This window comes from Sinohyriopsis cumingii, chromosome 15 (assembly GCF_028554795.1).
Source record: "Sinohyriopsis cumingii isolate HCF-2022 chromosome 15, ASM2855479v2, whole genome shotgun sequence".
Classification (NCBI taxonomy): Eukaryota; Metazoa; Mollusca; class Bivalvia; order Unionida; family Unionidae; genus Sinohyriopsis; species Sinohyriopsis cumingii.
The window spans coordinates 64,490,601-64,514,792 of NC_142975.1; the positions used below are offsets into that span (position 1 = coordinate 64,490,601).

The 24,192-nt window shown below is 34.9% G+C and overlaps 1 protein-coding gene across 1 annotated transcript in view; it reads right to left on the reverse strand.

Moving 5' to 3' along the window:
* Window positions 1-307: 307 nt before the first annotated feature.
* The window catches only part of LOC149781955 (cell surface hyaluronidase-like), a 37,863-nt gene continuing 13,978 nt past the window's right edge, over window positions 308-24,192 (reverse strand). Inside the window, exons 2-15 of the mRNA XM_089935047.1 lie at window positions 16,846-17,062; window positions 16,148-16,302; window positions 13,696-13,858; window positions 12,449-12,673; window positions 11,278-11,465; window positions 10,917-10,989; window positions 10,190-10,320; window positions 7,793-7,923; window positions 7,318-7,387; window positions 6,256-6,382; window positions 5,185-5,248; window positions 1,991-2,174; window positions 1,202-1,417; window positions 308-576 (exon numbers count right to left, since the gene is read on the reverse strand). Coding sequence (XP_089791173.1) covers window positions 373-576; window positions 1,202-1,417; window positions 1,991-2,174; window positions 5,185-5,248; window positions 6,256-6,382; window positions 7,318-7,387; window positions 7,793-7,923; window positions 10,190-10,320; window positions 10,917-10,989; window positions 11,278-11,465; window positions 12,449-12,673; window positions 13,696-13,858; window positions 16,148-16,302; window positions 16,846-17,062 — 2,148 coding nt within the window. The 3' untranslated portion in view covers window positions 308-372. The remainder of the gene's footprint in view (window positions 577-1,201; window positions 1,418-1,990; window positions 2,175-5,184; window positions 5,249-6,255; window positions 6,383-7,317; window positions 7,388-7,792; window positions 7,924-10,189; window positions 10,321-10,916; window positions 10,990-11,277; window positions 11,466-12,448; window positions 12,674-13,695; window positions 13,859-16,147; window positions 16,303-16,845; window positions 17,063-24,192) is intronic.

Here is a 24,192-nt window from a genome sequence, read left to right on the forward strand (position 1 = left end):
ACACCATAGAAAACATGTATTTTAAGGCGACTAGCGCAGTTCTCGAAACTAGCAACCAAAGTAAAAGTGAAATAGGCGTGCATCCTCTTACCCACTCTCTTCAACATAAAGTGTATCTGGAAAGGATAATGTCCGATGCCTAGGAAGACAACGAGGGCAGCATCAGCGTTAGAATTAGAACACTCACCATCCTGCGCAACGCTGATGATAATATCGATGTCTTAACATCAAAGAGTGGATAGGCATGGATTTTGCGAAGACCCAACAAGGAGTGGAGAACAGGGTAAAATAGAGAGAGTGTCGCAAAGTCATCAGTGGAGCCCCTACTACCAGCCATATATGGGTGCGCATGTTTGATTGTATATGTGCATCTTACTTTTCAATTCCATCACTGTATATTTTGAGAGGGTTCGGAATTCGGCTGCTCCAGTGAAGAATATATCTCTTGGATCCACCCAAGATTACCATAAAATCAGCTGAATCAACTCCTGTTAACTGCTCCTCAGCCCCCGTATCTACCCGCGTCATGATGGGATCTGTTATAGCCTCAATTCTGTCTGGTACCCTCGGACGGATCTAAAATCAGAATGTGACCTCTTTGACTGGGGAACCGCTTGAGATGATACAGACGTTCTCAATAGATGCATGTATAATATACAAGCCACAACATTTCTACCAAACACTGACGTCATATGAAAGTTTCATATTTAGTTTTGTTTTAAGGAATGAAAATGGTGCACTTTTGAAGGTCTATGAGTAGCGTCAAACCTTTTCACTCGAGGTTATAATTGTTAGGAGGTTACGATTTAAAAAAGTTATAAGAAATACATTTGTATTCTGAAAACAAATCCATTATCTTGCTTTCTATTTGACAAAATAATCGCCATGTCATGCATTTCGCTCCATTATCATTTGTTAGCATCAAGACCCATGACAGACTATACATGTGATGATGTATTGTTTATTATATACATTACCAATTGATAACATACAAATAAATAAAACATTATTGGACATAGAGTCGCAAAATTCAAATATGCTACGAATGATTCTCTCTTGGCAGAAATATCAACTGGATATAATATACCTCGCAGGACAGTATTGAATAAATAAAACGATATCTGATTTAATTAATATTATTGTATTATACTATAATATGCATTTGTTCAAAAATTTACTTTGCGATGGTTTTATTCGTTACCTTTCCATAATCATGTGGACATATCGCCATTTCCCAGTTTACTCTCTTCCTGCATTGGTTTGTAACATAGTAATCAAATGGTTTTACAATCTGATTATTAGCAGCGCCAGAAACAGAGCCGTCCGTATCTTGGAATGTTGCAGCCTTGTCGCCGTCTTCATTTCCGAATCCAACATCCTCCTGGTCTCCATTTATGATCCAGTTTCCTGTAGAATCCTGAGTTGGAAGAAATACAAAAGCAAATACAGTTCTACTTATTGTTGCGTAAACCTTATCAAACAGATATTAGGTGGGTGCACGTTTCTCATGTGCTGGATCTATTTCCGATTTCAAGACTGAAATAGAGAAAAAGAGATGTTGTTTGGGTTTCCACTTATCCTTTTTCTCCCACACGCGCTCTTGCAAAATGTCTTAAGGAGTCATAGGGGACCAAGCATATCTAAATCCTAAAATAAATGAACCATATACAAAACTTAAAATATTTTAAAGTCACACAGGGCTCCTTATATTAGCAATTAGATCTGCAGAGCTTAGTCCCGATATTTCATCTCGTCCCGATTCGATTAATAATTAATTTGACTGACTTAGTTTTTAATCCACTGTTTAATCCAGTCCAAAACTTCTGAAACCGAATAACTGTGACTTTCTATACGTTAATGGTCCCCTCAAAACCTTCTCATCAAACCGATGTATTGATAGCGGACGACTAGTAGTTATTATTAACTGTTATATCAATTACACAGGAAACGGTCACTCGCACTAAATGAGGCGGTCATGTACAATACTTACCCCATCAACAAATGCAAATTTGGCAGCCTTCATGGAATTAACAGTAGAACTGCTAAACCTATTTAGCCTCAGAAATCCTATAGCTCCCATGTTGTAGTAAGGTGTTTTCTTGTATCCCTTAAACCAGATGTTTTCCGCAAATACTGGTCCGTCAGAGTAGATAAATCCTTGCCTTGGACTGGTCCTGCAAGAGAAGTAAGTTTCAAAATAACAAAACTAATTAATACTCAATCACTGTAGTCTACACCTGATTTTCCTACTTTCTTTTATGTGCCGCTGATTTTGTAGTGTGTGTGCGCGGGTGTATGTGTGTGTGTGTGTGTGTGTTTGGGATGTTTAAGGTAGCTTTCAAAAAATTCAGTCATATCGATACGATGTCTGCAGTGTTGCAGTTTATAGTGATGTCTAGAACTGGGGCGTTATGCCGCAAACATGTAGCATGATACCACACCTAGTCACATTATCATGACACCAGCCGAAATGTCCTAACACTGACCTCTTAATGCTGAACTCCTAACGAAGCAGCTGTGAGTATAATTTTATAAGTCTTTGGTATGACTCGGCCGGGGTTTGAACCCACGACCTTACGCATCCAAGGCAGATGCTCTAACCACTATGCCACCGGAGCTGTGTCGCTGTTTTTTGTGTAGCATTATATATGAACTTATGAAAACACTGCATGATAGCTTTGGTTTAGGTTTAGATTAGAAATCGCACATTAAGCAATATTATCATCGATAATATATGCTAGGAAATGAAGGACAATTCAATCGTAGCAATATAAATTAAAGAGTATACGGAATATAAAGAATATTCGTGATTGCTGTGGTACAATCTGGAGTAGAATGATCTCCTTTACTTTTCTGCTCATTGACATATCTTGTCACCTATTGGGTTACCTTATGTGAATTTAAATTTGAATATCCATGCAATGTTTCTTGCCAAAATATCGAGGTTCATGAAAGTAAATAGATTTATAACAAATTGTATTTACCTGATTATGTTAAGATACATAGTAGTTGGCATGTTCCATCTTTCCATATATAATCACAAAAACCAACGGACCCTCATTGTAAAGACAATACTATAGTACTGTCCCTGTTATAGCGTATCGAAGCCATGAATCTCAGCAAGTTGCTTGAATTTTGTATATTATTTCAAGATGAATAATTTCTCTTAATTTAACAGCATTTCTATTGACAACTTTTGAAAATGCAATTTCACACTGTTAATAAGCTTACTTTTCTATTCTTATATAATAATACTCAGCCGCACCATGAAACAATCGTCAGAATACAATGCCATAACTGATAATGTATGTCTAAACACGAGAGGGGAGCATTGTATAACCAGTTTGAATAATTGAATAGCACAATGATCGACGCAGCAATACAGTACAAGGATTTCACAACGAGACGTGCCGCACAGCGCGACGTTTGCATCAATGTCGATTTTTGAGAGTTATACGTGATTAACAATTTAGAACTTAAATATTATTTCTCCTGACAATTATTCAGAGCAAAAATATGATGCAAACAAACTAAAAGCACTTACAAAGCCCTATCCGTTGGTACTGATCGGTGGTATTTGACTGTCTTTCCATTGAAAGTAAATATAGCTGGTTCACCAATATTGCCGGATTCGCCGATGAAAACACTGTCTTTTATGAACTGTTCTTTCGGATTTGATCTAAACCAAAACAAGAAGCGATTGTGATGTTTTAATATTTCCGTAGTGAATGGTTCCTGACATGATATAATCGATAACCTGTTGTTTATGATATGTCTAGGATATGACTAAAATTAATTTGGTGTTTGCAAAGTCTCCAGTAAATAACAAGCATTGCAGCATACCGTATTTCTTCTTTTTTTCTGGGTCGCTGCCCTATTCATTGTGACTCAAAACAGCTGGACTTTAACCCTAAGAATATCTTAATGTTTTGTCTTTATGTCACACATGCTGTAATGTAGCTATACGTCATGGAAATTATTTGCTTTTCATTTCACAGTTTAGAACTCACACTTTCTGTCATTATTAACCATGCACATAAATCACCTGTGAATTATCGAATAATCGTATGCTTCTCAAAAAAATGTAATTAGAAATGAAGAGCTTTAGAAAAGTATGTGTCTCACCTGGCATATGTCAAACCTCTAAGACCGCCCAGAAGCCTGGAAATAAAATGTTCAGAGAGATATATTTGTGAAATGATAAAATCTCTTTTTCGTCTTGATATACCACAAACAGGAAGAAATAAATATACATTAAAGGTAAAACGATTTACACGAACACGGTGAATGAGAGAGAGAGAGATAGAGATTTATTTTCCTACGTTAATGCCGGATTTATTCCACCGTGTGGTACCAAAATAATGATATGTTATCGTGAGGCTATTTGTTTGGTATAAAGGATGAACTATTTCCGGTATTAACGTAGGAACATAATATGTTCTTCTTGTTATATGCCAACTTCCTCCAGAATCGAAGTTTAGAAGATTAAACTAAATCTTCGGTCGAACGCACTCACACCCAACGCTTTTGTTCGTAGCTTCACCTTACATTCATAGTCTGAAAATATAAGTATAAGTGACTTGAGAAAGCGGTAGGATTGGGTTGACATAATCTGCCACAGTAAATTACATTTTGTCCATTTTATAAGCAATTTAAATCTATCTGAAAACATTGCACGTGTGGTTCAGTGCAAATGAGTGGAGTTCTCGTTGTTATTCTTGTTTTTGTTGGTTTTTGCTGTTGTAAGGTTTAACGCCATTTTTCAGCGCAAGATAGGCTATACATGGCGCCCAATATTAATAAGGGAGGAAGAACCCGGGAAACCCCCTGAAAGAACCATCGAGAAGCTACTGGCAAGCTTTCTCACATACACACATTGGCCGAACCCGAGATACGAATCCAAGCAGACATATGTGAGATGGCTGTGATCGATAACGGTGAGCGCCTGGTCAGATTTCTTTATCAAAGATTAATTTCCATGCCTGAGATGTAAGGCAATATCTATCTATTTCTCCTGGCATGCAGGTTACTCTTTTATTTAGTTTTTGCAGGAGCAACTTTCGAAGGCACCCACAATCAAGATGGGAAAAGTTATTATAAGGGCATATTTGTTACATGCGAAAATATAGGAACGATAATATATACACATGATTTCGCAACACCAAATGGAAGACGAACACTTACGATGAATTAGACATTTCAAACCAGCCACCACGAATCCATGCATTCTGGTTCCAGTTGTTGTAAGCTAGAAAAAGACAACCGTAAACATCTTTCACGTCATTGCCCAGTCATGCATGATACAAGTAAAATAATTCTTCTGAATTTGTTTAGTCACACAAATTATCTTTCTTTGTAAGGGTTTCATATTTCTATCGTATCACAGGTTCCGAAAATACTCAAAATATGTTTTAATACAATTATCTCTGATATCGTTAGCGTAATAGGTGGAGCAATCTCAGCAAGTATATTTCATCCAAAAGCAAATGAAATGAAGGCTGCATTGACATAGGTAAGTGTAAACATTGTTTTGAAAAGAAAATACCATCCACATAATTAGTATTCTGAAAGACTTTGAACACATACAGGATCCTTTTCTTTCCTTTTTCATGGCTCACAACCCCAAATGGAGTTCCGAAACCAGGAAAGAAAAGGAATCTAACTGGATACCCCGCCTTAGAACATTTAAACCAAGTTAAACCAAGAAGACTAGAAAAAGACAGCCATTCACAACTAAAGTTACCTTTATCCAGCCGGCATGTTCGCTTTTCCATAATTCTCTAAATTTCCTTATTAGTCACCCAATAATCTATAGTTAAAACTATATCAATGAAATATCCGGGGTATAATTTACATAACAGATGACGCTATGGCTCATCGATTTCTAGGTCAATATAAAATATATTTCAGCATCCGCAACAAGTCATAGTCATGTAAAGTTTACAAAGACAACGGTTTGTCTGTTTTATTTGATTATTTTGTCCATGTTTTGTATTTGCCTTTGAAAAAGACTCATTAAGAGTCGAAAGCGCATAGGCCAGCTAGATACTAGTTTTCTACTGTTCGTAGAAAGTTTCTTATATATATATATATATATATATATATATATATATATATATATATATATATATATATATATATATATATATATATATATAATGCTACAAACATTTCAGCTCATTTATATATGTTTCACTTCTTCTATTCTACTTTCCCTATTTAGAATTTACGTTTGTATGTCATTGACCCCTTTACCTGTTAAACTAATCAATTTCACTTTCTTAGCTGGTGAACTGCTATTGGTTGGATCTTCCAGTGGATGATAGTCATTGCAGCAATCCATTTGTCCATCAGATGTTAATTTGTTGTCGATGAATAAACCCTAAATAGATATAAAACATTTAGCATGCTTGTACTGTTAGAATACAGTTCAAAAATAAATTATAATGTGTCAAAACACACGGAGCAGCAGTAAATTCACTAAACAGTGCTACCTTCTGCATGTGATAAATCCTTTACCAAAGTAATGTAACATTCTCCAGGGTTGTCAACAAATGTCACATACTCGAATCATGAGTAATGGATTCTGATAAAGAAAGCATATGTTACCGAAAATGCATTCTTATCAGTTTCCCTCTTTACCGATTATATCAATTCCCGTCCATATTTTCCAAAAAACTAATTACTTTAATTAAAACATACAAATATGGTGCTCCCATCATTGTATTTGTCAAAGAGTAAATGCATGCAACTCTGAATGTTTCAATGCTTATGTCTTTTTCAGGTATTAAACTAAATGAATTCGTTATTAAATAACATAATACAATCCAGGTTTTGTTTTTGTAAAGTACTTACAGATTCATATCCGTGTACTACGTTGTTTTCGAATAAGGAAATAGCTGTGCGGCGAGCTTCCCCTGGTGCCATAAAGTTTTCCGTAGCCGATGGACCTAGAGGTGACTCTGGATAAATGTACCAAATTCCTTTCCCCTGAATTGATGAAAATCATGCTTATCAAAATTGTGGTGAAATAAAACGTGTATTCACAAAATTCATTAGACCAATAAGACTTAAAACACCCAAAATAATCGAATCATCTTGGTTTAGGTTAGGAATAAAAACGGCCTTCTTGCAGGAAGCAACTTGAACATTTTTGTAAAGCTACGTTTGTATGATTTTAACCATTTTGTAAGTTAACTAATCAGTTGTGTGCGTTGTAGGATGAACTTTCTTTTCATAAAATGAGTTGCTCCTGATTTTACAAACTGTATTCAAAAGAATGAAATTCGTGCTAAACACGTGGACAAAACAACATACCTCGCCACCAGCACCAGCATTGTTTTTTAGGTAATTCAGAGGATTGGTCATCCAGTAGGATGTAGGGTCACTACAAAAAGATCAGAAATTGAAATTTTTTCATTTATGTAAGAAAATGTATCTTTATTTTCAATGTCTTGTCTGAAAGAAAAATAATTAAAGAAAAAAGAATCATAACAAATCATTGTATAATTCAAATGCAAAATTTGCAAAAGATAACCACAAACTCACTGAATTGTTGCAATAGTTTTATGAATATAAGATAACTTAGCACAATTTTTTTTATTAATGTTTGAAACATTTTGGCACATTTGTTCACGATGCGTATGTATTTAAAATTAAAAACAAAAGCTACCTTTTTCAGTAACATAGTAGAAGATTCCAAACTAAAGCTACACGTTTAACTCTGAGGATGCACTTTGTGTTATTCATTACGACATAACAAGTTTATTATAATATAGCCTAATAAACTTACCTATCAGATGGGATGAGCTTTGCCTTCAAGGTTCCAAGAGCCAAATTCCCATCCAATGTATTATACTTTTCCCCACCGTCCTCCAGAAAGTAAGAGTGCCCAAGAGAACGATAGCAAACATTGTCCTTGACCTATAATATAATTAATATAACTCATTAATATTTATATACAGACAGGGTCAGCAGCAGAATAACGTGACATGACTTGATAGAGATCATTTTAAAAATGACATTAACGACAGGAGGAAAATGGCCAGCGTGTAAATTAACCAAAATATTTCTTCACAGAGGAAGCATTTTATTTTGAGAGGCTTTAGCGATTGAAATAAGATGTATAGCATATTATGAATAAATACGTTTATATAACAAAAGTTAGAATACCAATGTAGATGTCATAAAGAGCGGCCATGGTACATAAAACTAATATAACGAACATTTTAGGGACGTTAGAAATCATGCCGTGTGAAGCGGAATTCACAATGGATTTTTCCCCCATGAAAATGTGAGAATTTACCGGCAATTTGCTGGGATTTCATCTCTGCCATTTGATAGTATGTATGATAATGGGTCATTTGATCTTTTGTTCAATGGGTATAAATGTTCTCTTCTTTAACGAAGTTTTTGACGCTTTGAATACTTTGAAATCACCAACACATAAGGTAACATTCGGTCCATTTCGCTTTATATTATCGATCGTCTATAAATCAACTCCTAATTCAGTTCTATTTTAAGATAACAAACTTTACATCATATCACACGAACTGACGCGCAATTCAATTCAGGCATGCTATCAATGCAAAAACCCAGCAGTTGTTCGATTTGTTTCAACGGAACCATTTCCGTTTGTGTGACACAAATTAATTAGCAATATGAGATGTTTCGCAGGAGTCGGGTTTGTTACCAAGGTACCAAATCATTGAATATCCAGAAGACCCAAGGGAAACGCCACAAATTATAGTTAAAACAGGAGTTTTGCTTTTAGCTATTTAGTTGTAAATAAATTTTATTTATACTGTATATAGTACACATTTTAATGTGATCGTCTCTGGAAGCAAAGGTTTGATCTGCCTACTCAGTTGCTTTATTAATTAATAGATAGCTATAAGATGAAATATTGGCGATGTGATAATTTATTTAATAATTCCAAAGTACTACCGATGGATCAGTTCGCATAAAAACTAAAATCTAGGTTATTGTTTGCATAATCAAAATGGAGACTTTGCAAGTTGCACTGTAATCTGACTATCTTTCAAAAATTCAAATGCACAAATTAGTTTTTATTTCCATCAATGAGACCTAACTACTTAATATTCGCGTATAAAATTGGTATCGTGATATATATACAATACAAATGTCCTGATACTGTCACCATATACTCAACAAGTGAAGGTTTGTGTTGGAAAGTTTTCTGTCATTTGCATGGAGGGCGGGTCCGCTAAAAACAACGGAACAGTCTTTTACGAGTGGAATTTTGTTTTAGACTGAAACGGGTTCATTTCTACATGCAATGAGCGTTCTGTACAAACATGATGCTTTTACCAATACAAGTCCTGGACTGGATAAGATCAATCAACACATAACCGAGTCTAAACCTGAATTTTAGAATCCTGAACCTGTCACAGATTTCACCTACAGAACATAAATAGAGGTTTAAACAAATATTTACGCATTTACGCCGAAGTTTAAAACTGGCTTAAATTTTAGACATTAACTAAATTTTGAGTCTGGACAAAATTTAAGACTTATTTTGACGAAATATAAGTCTGATCAGAAGACATTTAAGTCTGATCAGAATAAATTTAAGTTTAATCAGAAGAAATGTAAGTTTGATCAGAAGAAATATAAGTTTGATCTCAAATGAACCAAACATTCTGAACTCCACAAACAGACTAAACTTTAAGACTAAATTTAGTGACATTTGAATCTGCTTAGGCGGAAAGTCAGATCTAAGTCACAAGAACAGCTAGAACTGAGCAATATATCTAACTGATTTTTAGGCGTAACTTACAATTTCCGAAATCAAACGATTGGACATGACTTTAAAATTTGCGTTGTTGAAATTTTGATCCAGTTATTCAGTCTAATTTTCAATTTTAAAGTGGCATTGTTGCTAAGAAGCATGATTTCGACGACCATTTAAACAAAGCTGAGAAACAATATGATTCTAAGTAATTACAGATAATAGCTAAAATAATGTTCCTGTTATCCCAAAAGGTCTTGTAAATAACATATTCGCAAGTTTTGGTATTCAAGGGGTTAGCATGAGAATTGTGACGTCTAGAAATTGTAGAGTCTAAACGATTACGGTGTGAGGGAAATACCCATCTAATATTTTGGAAGTAATAAATATGACATATAAAGAAGTTTCACTTTTATTTGACAAAATGAGATCTCTTACCAATACACCGTGAGTTCCATGGATAGTTACACATCTAGCAAAGGTATGGTGTATACTGTTCTCCTTGACGTAAGGTCTGTTGGTGTAATTTCTCGTGTCTTTGCACATATGGAAGTGAACGGGATATGAACCTGGAAGGAACGCGAATTAAAATATTTAAATGTATATCAGTCACATGTCTTGATCCAATTTATGTCAGTAATTTTATGGCTTGACCGTCTCAATACTCATACAAAACAAACGTCTCATCATTAGTATAATCAATAAAAGCATCGAGTTAACTAAAGCTAGAAGAAAGACAGAATAAAGAAAAGCGCAACTCAGAATATTACAAATGCAATTGGTAAATTTAATGATGATGTTTTAAGGAATCCTCTCTGACATATCTTGTGGAAATTACATGCAGAAGATTCATGTATGATTTTCTGAACTTTAATGCATTGCTATTATTTGTATTTTGTCTTTTTGTTTTAAATTTTCGACAAAAGCCATAGACATCACAAGTAATCCTATATGGCTATTGGGAAAAAAGACAAGAAACGCATTCTTGAAAACTTCGTTAAATGTACGGATATAATCATAGCCGGTGTAAAGTTAAGAATAATTTCTTATTTACTTAAAACATGCTATTACAAAAGCAGTATGATAGATTGATCAGAGAGATAATGATAATATTTTCCTTAATCATGTATTTATTGTGAACAAACACGGCTTTAAGCACGCATACCCAAATCGGTCTGTTGTCCCATGTGATACAGTTCAGTTCCTTCTACTCTCCCATTCTTAAAACCGTATAAAAACTGAAATGAAACCAAAGTACATGCATGTATATGTCTAAACTATATATAGCAGCAGAATTCCACCTTCTACGAGGAAAATGCATGATTATGGATTTATTAATGACGTAATGTCAAGGAAGAATATATTGTTAATGACATATATGTTTATGGTAAATATGTACAAGGCCACATTTTATGGTCAAAATGAATCTAGCGTTAATTCCTGGCAATAAGCTGAATGTATCACATTTACTGACAAGTATTATGTACATATGCTGAAATTGTATATGATATAAATTCGGCTTGTACCTTGATGTGTCCCCCAAACGTGTCATAGTTGAAGTTGCTGCACTTTCCTGGACTATTGGCATCATTGACGTAACAACTAGCCTCCATTTTGCCCTCAAAAATAATGTTTCTGCTCAACAGCGCCACCTCTGCTCTCATGTCTACTACTCCATCTTCTACCCCGCCCCAGTGAGTGTAACGGGGTGGTACTGGTAATGCGAAGAAATCAACCATTTAATAATGTATGTAGAAGATTCCGCACGAGCACCACCACTGTCTCCTATTTTTGTACAGACCTAGTATCCACCCTGCTTACTATAAAATGCAAAACTATGAAGACGAAAGTGTTGACATGCACTGAAAGTGTATCACTTTTTTCTTATTAAAGCTGTTCGGCATTGGCGCGCAGTTGTTTTCCTTAAATAATATTTGTAAACAGTGATAGACACTAACACCGTCTATAAAGGTGTGAGTAATACTTCAGTCAGAGATAAACATCGTGTCCAATGTATTTTCGTACGTTTATTACCTTTAAAGGTGTATTATAGAACACAAAAAAACACAACAAAAAACAACGTGTATCTCTACCTTGTCAATTGCTAGTTAGATTTCTATTGCAACTATTTACAATTATGTACAGTGCACGATGATATTGTTTATAATTATCAAAAGCGTAAAGGTTTACTTACAGTCTATCCTGACTTGCTTGTTGCTACATGAAGAACATTTTATTATTGTCCCCTCTTCCGCCTGGTTCCAATCATAATCAGTGGAGGAAATAACGACCTTGTCCCCTTTAATAAGATGGGATGAGATCTAAAGTACACGCTCGTTCATTATTATTATTATTATTATTCCTCCAGACAGGCTAATAGACTGTGTATGCCATCATATCAATATGCAAAGAGGAATTCTACAAATTCTTTCTTTATATTCACTTAGCATCCATTTACCTTAAATCTTATGGCACATCTTACCTTTGAACTAAGCATGATGTCCTTCTATTCGAACCTCTATGATTATTTCTACGTCCTAATACTTACTGAGCTGAGCTAGGTAAAACTATTGATAACTAATGGTTTATTACAGCTCTATGCTGCTAAGGAGCTTGCTGTTGATGTCTGGTGTATTTAAATTTTAGAGTGGTTTTGAGTCCATGTATGCATGTCCTAACAAACAAATTGATTATTACCAATATTCCATGTGGTCACATAATCGATGAGAGTTATTATGGGATAGGCGGCAAAAGTAGTAAAGATGAAAAAATTCTGTTTGGCTTTCCAGGATTCGTCAGTGTCAGTCAAGCTCTCCACAAGAAACTTCAGCCCTTTGTCCCAAAGAGTCAATTCAGCGGAGGCAAGACTTCCTGAGCTGGATGGAGGAGTGATTGTCTCTTTCACCACTACACCAGTGGAAGCTGCAATAGTATAAAATGTTTATGGTCTGGCACGCATACATACATGCACGCACGCACGCACGCTTGCACACACACACACACACACACATACATACATACATACATACATACATACATACATACACAGACATGCAAACAGCAAAGCAGAATGAATCAAAATGGTCATTTGCAAGGAGATAATATTATTAGGATCATGTATAGAGAAGATAAATGACACATATAAACCATTTAATACTATTTCTCTATTGTATTAAGTAAAACAATCACTGATAAACTTTGCTCATTCCTTAGGAGCAATGAATTATAAAAAAGTGCGCGTATTTTTCCAATTCATAATTTAAGTTGCTGTTTGGTATTTGGAAATGTTCCTGAACACGTTATATGAATGCAAATTCAAAGGACTTGTTTGGAATTTTTTGTAGTATTGGGATTTGTATCAAATTTAAGAATGCCTGGGAGTCGTGAAACTAATAATAATTTACTAATGAAATTGAATTTGGCTACAAACATTTCATTTCTGCATGGAGGATGGCTCGATTTATTACAAATTATGTTTATTTTAAAATGTGAAATTTTACTTTTATACACCAAGGCTGCGTATGCATTCATGTTGTTGCTGACTGTCTTCAGCTTGCTTGTGCCTGTCACACTTCCAAAAACTAAAGTTTCAAATGCGTTGTAGATTTCGGTTAAATCATTGGTCAAGATCAAATTCTTTCTCAGCGAGAACAAAAGCACCTCGTTGTTTGCTAATTCTGTGAAAAGAGAAACACACACATATAATAATAACGTCATCGTTCAGATTTAGTTTCACTCAAGATAATCGGAGGCTCTATCTATTCTGTATTAAAACAAGGATTTCATGTACCCAAGGATGAAATGAATAAGCACAATTCTATACTTAATCAAATAAGGATACTCCTTTTGATTTTACATATTTAATTTAAATTCTTTATAACCTAAAATTAGAAGAAAAAAATTGTTTGCAAAGCTTGACGTCGACAGATATTGCTCAAGCGTACCTGTAATCATTTTTCGTAAAGTATCCCGCTTTTTAAGTTCATTCCAAGAGTAAAACCCAAACACTTCAAATTTCTTTTTCACAGGCTGATTTAGGGTATTGATTTCGAAGACGTATGCTACAAGGGCGTCCATCCAACTGTCAGGATCGTTGGGTCCATCCACCTGAATGAGAATGTAAGGATGGATTAATATATATTTATAGAATTTATGTTGGTGTTTGAACAGAGACAAGGAAATCCCAGTCAAAGGGTTATATTTCTGTCTCCCACGAGGCTATGCCACGCGGAGAGATAACTAATGTAACCCCGTGACTGGATTTTCTTGTCTTAGTACAAACACCGACATAGATAGTGTTCCTCACTCATCTTTTTTCAATTAAATTAATGGTACCCGGCATGCTTGCAATATAGCTAGCAAATGCAACACGCATATTATCAATGAGCTAATAGTATAGCCTCTCACGTTATGTAAAGGTCATCAAGTTTTATACTATTTATGAAAATATGAATAATTTTCTAAGTGTAGTCTAGTTGTATATGCCGTTCCTCGTAACAGCAACAAAATCAAGAAAAAAGTCATAATTGTTATGTGTTGGAAGTATTACACAACAAGCGGTTTGGAGAAACGTGCTATAGCTATATCAATACCGCACATTAATATGAATATGTTAATGAGATCAATTAGAAGACCTGTCGACAAAAAGTACATATATTCTACGCATGAGAAAATAGAAACATAAAAACATTTGAGATTATTACTGTATTAATACATTGAATCGATGTATGCCATACTAGAATAACTATACATAATTAATATTTTAAATGGATAATATGTAACTTTCAACAGTGCCAATTTGGAACACGTACTATGGCAGAAAATGGCACCACACTTTGCATTACAAGAGGCCTACTGGATACAGTTTTAATCAAGTGTGTAGTAGCTGAGGAGATTTCAAATTCATGACTTTCTGGGAAATTTATATTTTCTTTCATGGAAATAGCAAAGATGTAGCAATCGCTATTGCAATGACATACTACAAGGAAATCTACTTGTGAAATAGCGTGGGACCTGATGAATTATCAGTCTGGTTGGTAGGTGCAGATGTTGTCATTCGAAATTGCTTTACTGTGTCTGAGTCATCTGGTGTGGAGTGTTGTTGTTGGACAAAGTTGAGAAAACCAGCATGACATAATACATTGATGATTTTGTGCCGGCTTTGCAGAGAGTATGGATTTCTGTAGCCAGCGATGTGTATAGCCTGTGTGCCTCGAACTATATCAAAAAGCTCAACGTCGTGTGTGTATGTGTGTGTGCGTGTCTCAAAATGGTTTGGTTTTGTGTTATTAGAGTTGCAGATACCTTCAATTGCTTTATTAGTGAATTTCGTTATGATATGTATTCGTTGTTTTCGGTTGTTGTAGGTGTTGATGTTGTTAGATTTTATAACAACTCCGTAAGGCACAACAGAAAACAGCAAAGGTATCTTCATTGTAAAAGAATTTCCTATTGCATGAACACCATGACCGAGACGACCGGACTGAGATAACAAAACTGAGATAAGACAAATAAGCTTAGCAGAACAGCTAGATTTCTTTGTCGAATCAGTGAAAAATAGATGGGATGAAATACAAACACATAACAAAATTAATCGTAAAGATCAAGCTAGATGGATGGAAACGTAGAGATGGCTAAATAAGTAAACTGTTAAATATATTTATATTCTACTTTGATTTATAGATTGTTGAGCATCAGTCAAGGAATAAACATATGCACGTTAAATGCACTTCAGAAAAAACTAATTTACCAGTTAGGAATATTCCTTGGAGGAAGACAATAAATAATTCTAATAATTAGCATGATACTAAACGCTTTGATTGTGAAAGAATATAGGTAAATAAGGCTCTGATGTCAGTTATATTCGGCACTGGGAAGAATAATTTCTTTCCCGTTTTCCGATTATTCTATCAAAACTGACCAGAAATGCATCTGTACATGCACCCAAAGATAAGTTACGATAAAAACAATATTCTGGTGGAGCCAATAGCAGATATAGGTCTATTAGTGGTTTGACTTTGACCCCAACACTGGCTTGTATCTATCATTGAGAAAAGGTCTTTGTCATGCACAATCTTTGCGAAACAAAAGACCAAATATGATCGTCCGACCTCAATTGGTTAAACAGGGTGTAGAATAAAATTGCGTTTCCAAATTACCCATAACAAGGTCAGACTAACCTAATCTACTTCATATCAGGGCTGTATACGGAATAGAATCATAATATACTAATTTTGCAGTAATGAAAAACCAAATAAGATCACCCTCTCTCAGACGGTGTTGAAGACAGTTTGGTTACAAGGTTGCCATTCGGAAGAACGCTTAGATCGCGAATGGACAAGAATGCTACAAGACACTGAAGAAACATCTACTGGATATTTTCAATTGTACACATACGCTATGATCATAAAGAATTCCGTTTGATTTGGAGAGCTTCTGTAGAGTTCCATCCAGTTTAGTCCAGGACAACTTTCTCTTGCCATGAACCTCCAGTGTACCACCGCTCTTCACTAAAATTGACTTTCCGATTTCTGGGAAATCACCGCGCTTTCCTGTCAAAAAACACAGAAAAATGGGTAAATGGGTAAATGAATCGATATTCGTCATTGTTATTCGTCATTGTTGTTATCGGTCCTCTATATCCTGTCCGATATAAGTTCATCTATTCATCTCTTGCACTTGCATTATTTCCTGTTTATTTTCCCCCAACATCTCTTCTAACATCACACTAATACGCAGTTACGTGAAATGCAACCTATCATACAAAAACTATGGTAGATATATTGCCATTAACTTATTTTCATAAACAGCCATTAGTCTGTTAGTCGTAAAAGTAATATACGATGAGACTTTGACGCTTGAACCTATTACGTACATAATTAGCATTTGAAAGTTTCTATACGTTTGCGTCAAAGATTAGATCACACTATTCTATTTTGTCTATCTCATCAATTTATTTCGCCATGCTTCTTCAACTCTTTTGCATCTAATCTAGTATTTATTATTTAGACGTAATATGCAGTAATATCTTAGATATGAATAACACGCAGAACAATTAAATGAATCGATGACATGTTGGGAAATTCAGTTCTTACCGGCAAGTGTTACATGAACGTTTCCTTGATGAAGACAAGATTCACTTCCAATGATGACCTCTCCTGATATCTCTATAAAGTTTACTGTTAGCGTGATATCCACGTTAGGACTGAATACGAGCTTCCCACTAGAGATCACTACAATGCCTGTCAGGGTAAGGGTTGATTCATCTAGGAGTATGCCCGTGTCGATTGTCACATTGGCGCCAACAGCTGGCTGAATAATAATAATAATAATAATAATAATAATAATAATAATATGTTGGAAAGCATATATGCTATAGGAGACAGATATATATATATATATATATATATATATATATATATATATATATATATATATATATATATATATATATATATATATATATATATTGGTTGACATCAGTAGCAGATCCCCAATACCTAGATAATTAAAAACGATATTATACATTGATGAGATGATTACACCGGTCAACAATGGAAAATTATCACAATATGTCCGATGTTCGCTTGATATACCCCAGGCTCACGAAGGATAGAAATATATCGATCCGTTTTGTAAATTTCATTTGCTCATGGCATTCTTGTTTCTTTATTTTCTACATAAGTAGTAATAGGTGATACCCTACGGACAAAGGGACTTCTATGTTAAATTTACGTGGTTGTACCCTACCTACAATGGGAATTTAACATGAGGAATTTTAACATTGGATGTATAGGGACAATGGATTGGGACTGTCTAGGGTCAAAAATGTTGGGACTGTCTGGCATCAAAAATAGTGGGTTTGTATAGGGACAATAGGAATGATGACGTCACGGTGGCAAGAATGTTAAATTCCCATTGTCCGTAGGGTACAACCCCACCCAAATTTAACATAGAAGTCCACTTGTTCGAAGGGTATTACTACTTACCTCTCTTGTTATTAGTGTTCAAGACTAAATAGTCACGATCTCTTCAGAAAGGAAAGTCTGCATGAACATTGAAATATTTCACAATGGCGAGGTCACAATATCAAGTGATTAAATAACAGGCTTAGTCTCACTTGCTCGGCAGCTCTGGTGGGTGCTAAGCATATACAATTTCCATTTTGCAATACGCTAAGAAAATATCTCCTGGCAACACCTAATAATTACCTTTAGCTGCAATGAAAACTAACGCCTAGTATTAATAATGTAGGGCAGCCACCCTAAGTGTTACAGATTTCCCTTAGCATGCGAGAAAAGACACAACCGAAATATTTCATACGTCTAATACAGATTTATACACAGATGTGACTTCAGACTACAAAATAGGATCCCGCTGTCAAACGTTATATCGAGTCAGGTATCTTACTACAAAGTTAGCAAATAAAAATAACTTGAATACAATTGTTATATGGTATAAAGAAATTGGCAAAGTACGTAAATGTTAATAATCATTCGGTTTGCGAATAGTTAGTCAGATCCTTCAATCTATCTGTCTTATTTTAAAATTAATTGCAGACTGGTAAATGTGAAAATGTGAAAAAAAACTTGTTTCTATTGATCTTGTTTTCAGGTAGATTTCTGATAGTTTTCACACATTGCTACAACCATCATCATCATCCTCATCGTCGTCGTCGTCATCATCATCTCATTCATAATATCGTGTTCTTTTCGTAATAACGTATACCATCTATGTTCAGATGTTGCAATGATGTTCACATCTATTTCTTAATATCTGAAGCCTCTTGTGAGTAAGGTTTCTGATTTTGTTTTATTTTTGTTTTCCATTTCCCGTCGATTTTATCAATCTTGCCATCTCTTATAGATGTAAACGGGTTCGCCACTTATTACGTTTGAATACCTATCTGAAATCTCCTTACCAAACTGCCTTTATTGAATGTATGTATGCATTATAGCGAACATAACTGTTTGTAGCCAATAAAAGTGGTACGGTCATTGAAGAATAATGGTGTTGAAGACATACTAGTGGTGGTGGTGGTAGTGGTATCCCTGCTCTTTGCACAAAAATTATAAATTCTCTTCTTCATATTTAAAATATGTAAACCAAAAACCAACCAAACCAAACAAAATGGATTCTAAATCTGCTTCCCCTTCGGGGTCGATAGCTACCGCATTTTGTTAGATAACACCTATGCTCGCTGCATATATAACCAAATTGAAACAACAATACAACCACCATAGTCGATTAAATGTAATACTGTGAACGCAGACATGTTTGGAATTGTAAATGATCATAGGAATAAAATGTTTCTGATAATTAATTGTCCAATAAAACACATATTTTGATGTTTTAAGACTTTATTTACACCGTTTAAAGGCATTTGGATTAAACGATGTTAAAAATGCAATCAAATAACAAAAAGAAAAATAGAAAAGACAACATTACCTTTCCTGAAGACCACGTTGTCGGATCTGACCATAATTTAAGAGATGCATCTTCATGTGGACAAGTGGCTGCAGCGGCCGTTTGTTCACGTGCTACTAATAGCAGGAACAACGCCAATATATGGAACGAGATACGACATAATGCCATCATCAGCGTTCGGTAGTATTTTGCTAGATAAGGTTAAGGTGCTTGTATTTATACTGAAGTTTCCGATCGCTATTTGTGTGCTTTGCCACGTGTCTGATGACATCATGTTTCGCTTTCTTTCATACTCAGCTAATAACAATGTCATACAAATATTGGGTCCGGGTACTGATGTACCGTTCTGATGCACACGTGTATCAGACGTAATCACCTCGGGCGATTCGTTCAATTTAGTTTAATTATACTTAACCAGAAAGCGTTATGGGCTAAATAAGTTAGCCTAGATACGTGACATACGACTACTAGGTCAAGTTTCGTCTGGCTGATGCTTCATACATTTCCCTGATAAACATTTGTTGTTCTAGCAATCAGTGAGGAGGGTTTCAGGGGCGTACAATAGCGATTTTATTAGTGTCTTATACCGATTAGGGTGTGTACGATATTTTATGGTTTTGTGCCGCTAGTGTGATTTGTGAGAAGATAGTAAATTTTGTTGATATCATGAAAACTGGCCTCAAAAAATCACTCTGATATTTCAGGACTTTTCTTCTTGTTGCATTCAGAGAGAGAGAGAGAGAGAGAGAGAGAGAGAGAGAGAGCACTCCAGGAGTAGCTAAAAAGAGCGGCATAGACGCCTTATGGATTACATGTTATGAAAATAGTTTGGAAAAACATTATTACAGGTTACTGTACCATTATAACCCAAATGGAAAATTAAAACTAGTCATGAAAAGATGTTTCACCGTGGGAACGGAACATTGCGGATGACAATAGGGCCTCCTTTGGAAGTCAATAGTATGTTTCGGCTATAAATCACTTCCCCCGAAAAGAGTTTATATGCAAGCATACTATTTGTATTAAAATAATGTTAGATTTTCTTCAGACGCACACGTACTTTCTTTGTTTGGTTTGATTGGGCAATACAAGGATAACATCAATTTTATGAGCAATTTTGGTTGTCATGAAATTGCCAGTTTAACAACGTCAAAAGATTTTCTATTAATAGCTCGAAGTGATTTCTTTAAATGTCTTAGTACGAGTCAAACAATCTTGGCATCATTGTCCTTGCTGCTGTTCTTGCTGTTGTTGCTTTTGATGTTATAGATATTGTAGAAAGTATATGTCTCTTGTTCTTTGGTTTTCACAGGTAGGTTCGATATAACGCTCTTATTTCTTTATGTTCGGTCCGAAACTGATGTAAGAGATCCACTGTTACACTAATTACACATTATTGACTGCTGAGAGTCATCGTTTTCGTTTCTTGCGTCATCGTCTTATGTTGTTGTTCGACTGAAGTTGATTCTTCCTCCTTCTAATGTTGTGTATAACACAGAAATTATTCGTTTGCAATTCATTGCATTATGTCGGTACCCTCCTAAATTGTTGTGTGGCAAAAGTCAGAGAAAGTTAAACTCAGTAACTTGGTTAGAAGTAGAAGCTGTGACAGTAATGTTACTGCAGCATGTTTTGATTTGATTGCAGTGACATGAACCCTAATATGCTCAAAACGGTTTCTTGACTTTCTCATAGTTGATCGTATAAACGCTATTTTTGAAAAATCAGAAAAGGACCATGCCTAACGTCATATCACACACTGAACACAGTATAATACTTATATATGAAAATAAGAGCAAACACCATTCAGTCATACTATATAATATGAAGCAAGATGAGATAAGAATACTGTCTGATATCTCTCGTACTACATATGGGTAGACAAAACATGGTGTTATAAATGTATCGTTTTCAATGATGTTAATATTATAGTTAAAAATATAATTGGTCCCTTTTAAACAACAACCCAATAAAATAGGTTTTATCCAAGGGATTAAAGATGTCGTCACATATATGGGCTCGGCTAAAATCACTGGTACTAATATATTTCTAATATCTGTAAAATGAAATGATATTTGTCTTCTATATGACTGTTGTCTCATAACATGTTCATTGATTATCAAGGATATCATTATGCGGAAATTTCTGTGTAATTAAATTATGGACCACTCATGACGAAACTATCACTTGTGCAATATTTATAGGTTCCTGCATTTGTATGGGAAAATATGAACGAGCTATTTGGATGGAATAATGTACGACCTTCTGACAAAACGAGTTCATATTTTCACATACAAATGCAGTAACCTTTTTATTATATGCTCATTTTTTATTCTACAAGAAACAACGTAAATGAATGTATGCCGCATTCCAAGCTAAATACACAAGCTCATATTCATCATTGCACAAATTATCATTATTACTGCGCACATAACTCCGCCCAGATAAATTTGAACTTAGCCGCACGCTCGACATAACTTTGGAAAGAAAATGGTGCGTCTAGTTAAAATTGAAATTTGGAGTCATATTGTGCATGAATGTGCATTGCAAGAACTTTTCGATTTGATCTCGAGTGAATAGACTTTGGTATTATTCTCGATTCTAGGAAATTTCGTGATTATGGACTGGATTTGTATGCGACAATTCCACATGAAATACATGAGATTGAGGACGCTAAGGAGAAGCCTGTTGACATCTGCAAATGTGTTTCTGTTTCTGTCATTGAATGTTTGAAATCATAATGTGGAAAATATTTGAAGTCTTTCATTTGCAATTATCAAAAGGACGCTATGGAATTTAATGTTTTTTTCATTTTGAGTGCAGTAAGGAGGATGTAATTGCAATTATCATCGAAATTACAGTACAATTTCGAAATGCGTAATCAAGATTGAGAACCTATGACATGGCTCATGTAATTTGGATTTGCAGAATTAAGAAAATACATTTTGAGGAAATTCAGGATACAAAACTGTAAGTACATTTTATTTTGCCATTCTTATCACCAGCTAAAGAAGAGAGTATATGACTTGTCACTTGTATGTTATTTGTAAGGACCAATTCTTGCGTCTGTTGTATACTGTAGCTAGCCTAAATCCGAAACATTGTATCAACGCGGAATGTGCCAAAGCAGCTGGTATGTGGCAGTCCACGAAACATCTGTTTTAGTTCATTCAGAAACAAATTTAAACAACCACAACGTAAAGAGCCCCTTACGCGAGTGTACATGATTTATACACAAATCAGAAGTGCTGGCGTATGCATCCATTGTTTGTTTACAATAGAAAGCAGTTCCTTTATGCATATGAATGCTATATGTGTATTGTCGCGCGGGTTCAATATCGGGTAATACTTCACGATTCTGACAATGTAAAGTTAATGGGGGAAAAATGAGCATATAATAATTCCGTGTGTCTACAGAAAATAGAAACCATCCTGAAAATATTGTGCTTTATAATACTGCTCTAACATAAAACACGATGGCTTTCGGTACATATCAGAGACAAATTGGACAGCTTCATCAGTGCAAGCAGATACAGAAACAACGAGTATGCTTAATTAGGAAATTAGACTGTCTCACTTTAGAATTCATTCATTCAGTCGTTCTTCTAATTTTCCTTTTAGCTGAATATGGTAATGATTTGATCGGTATACATTACTAAGAGTATACAGGAGCTATAATGTTGACAAATTGGAAAAGTGAACTCATATATGATCGGGAAATTCACATATTCATTCATACAATCAAAACATTATTTAAATAGACCGATTGAGGAAATCATATAATTTGTTACACTAGCATCACCATTTGAAATATACGTGAAATAACTCAGCCGATATGGATTCATTCTGCAATATATGATGTATATAGAATATATTATGAATAGTAGCAAGATAACAAATGTGTTACAAGCATACTCTTCCATTTACTGTCCAAGTGAAATTCATTTGAGTAAGAATACGCGTTTTCGTCCTAACATAAAATTAGTCATATCACTATCTTAGAAATCACCTAGATAAGGAAAGCATTACAACTCTAAACGGATTCTTTTCACATTAGTTACGTCTGCTAGAGATAAGGACAAAACAGGCATACACCTTAAACATCCGCGAACCAACTGACTTTTCTTCCTTTTTTATTTTGCAAATGATAAAATATTGTCCTATAAAACTGTGGCATTAACGTAATAAATAGAAAAAGGTTCACAAAAGCACAGATATAAACTCTTGCGCAAAGCGTCTGTCGGTTATTTTCAAATTTATATTTAATCACAAGGTCTATATTTCAAACACAAACGTGTATTTTGTGTACATATTTTCCACGTGAGGGTCTTGGGGGCGTTCCTATTTTTTAATTTGTTTGTGATGTTTCCAGCTTGCTGTTTCTAACCAGTAGCTAAATATCATCCTTCTTCATCCAAGTTCCTCTGTTACCACGTGATATGGGATAAATATCCACGTATTCGCTTCCACGCGCAAGTTCAGGCTGTGATTATCACGACAGGAGAAGCTGTTTATGATCATATACTCTTGGGTGTTTGATATCAATTTCTGCATCAAATATGCACTTTCTTCATCAAGTAGTATATATTAAAGAAGTCGTTTGTGAGTCAGACAATAAAACGGTTTGGGACAGTTTTATTGTGAACTAGATTAACTGTGTCCCGAATAGTGGCTTAAATATTCGCGTAAAGTTAGTTAACAGGTGCGATTTCTCAAAACCAAGTGGTAGTAATAATTTAAAAGGCAAAATATTAAAATCTAGTATTTTAACGTCATCGACACACTATGTCTCATTGTTTGACGACTATCCATCCAGTAACGTCTATTCTCACCCCGAGGCACCAAAAGTAAATGGTTGACTAAATATATTGTCCATTTGCTCTTAAAACTTGAGTAGTTACGTTTCATTTGTTTAAGTTCTTGCTATATACCAGTTAAAAATCAATATTGTCCTTACAATTCTCAATAACACAATGCCTGGGATTACTACTGGTGACAAGGGCTTAACATTTATC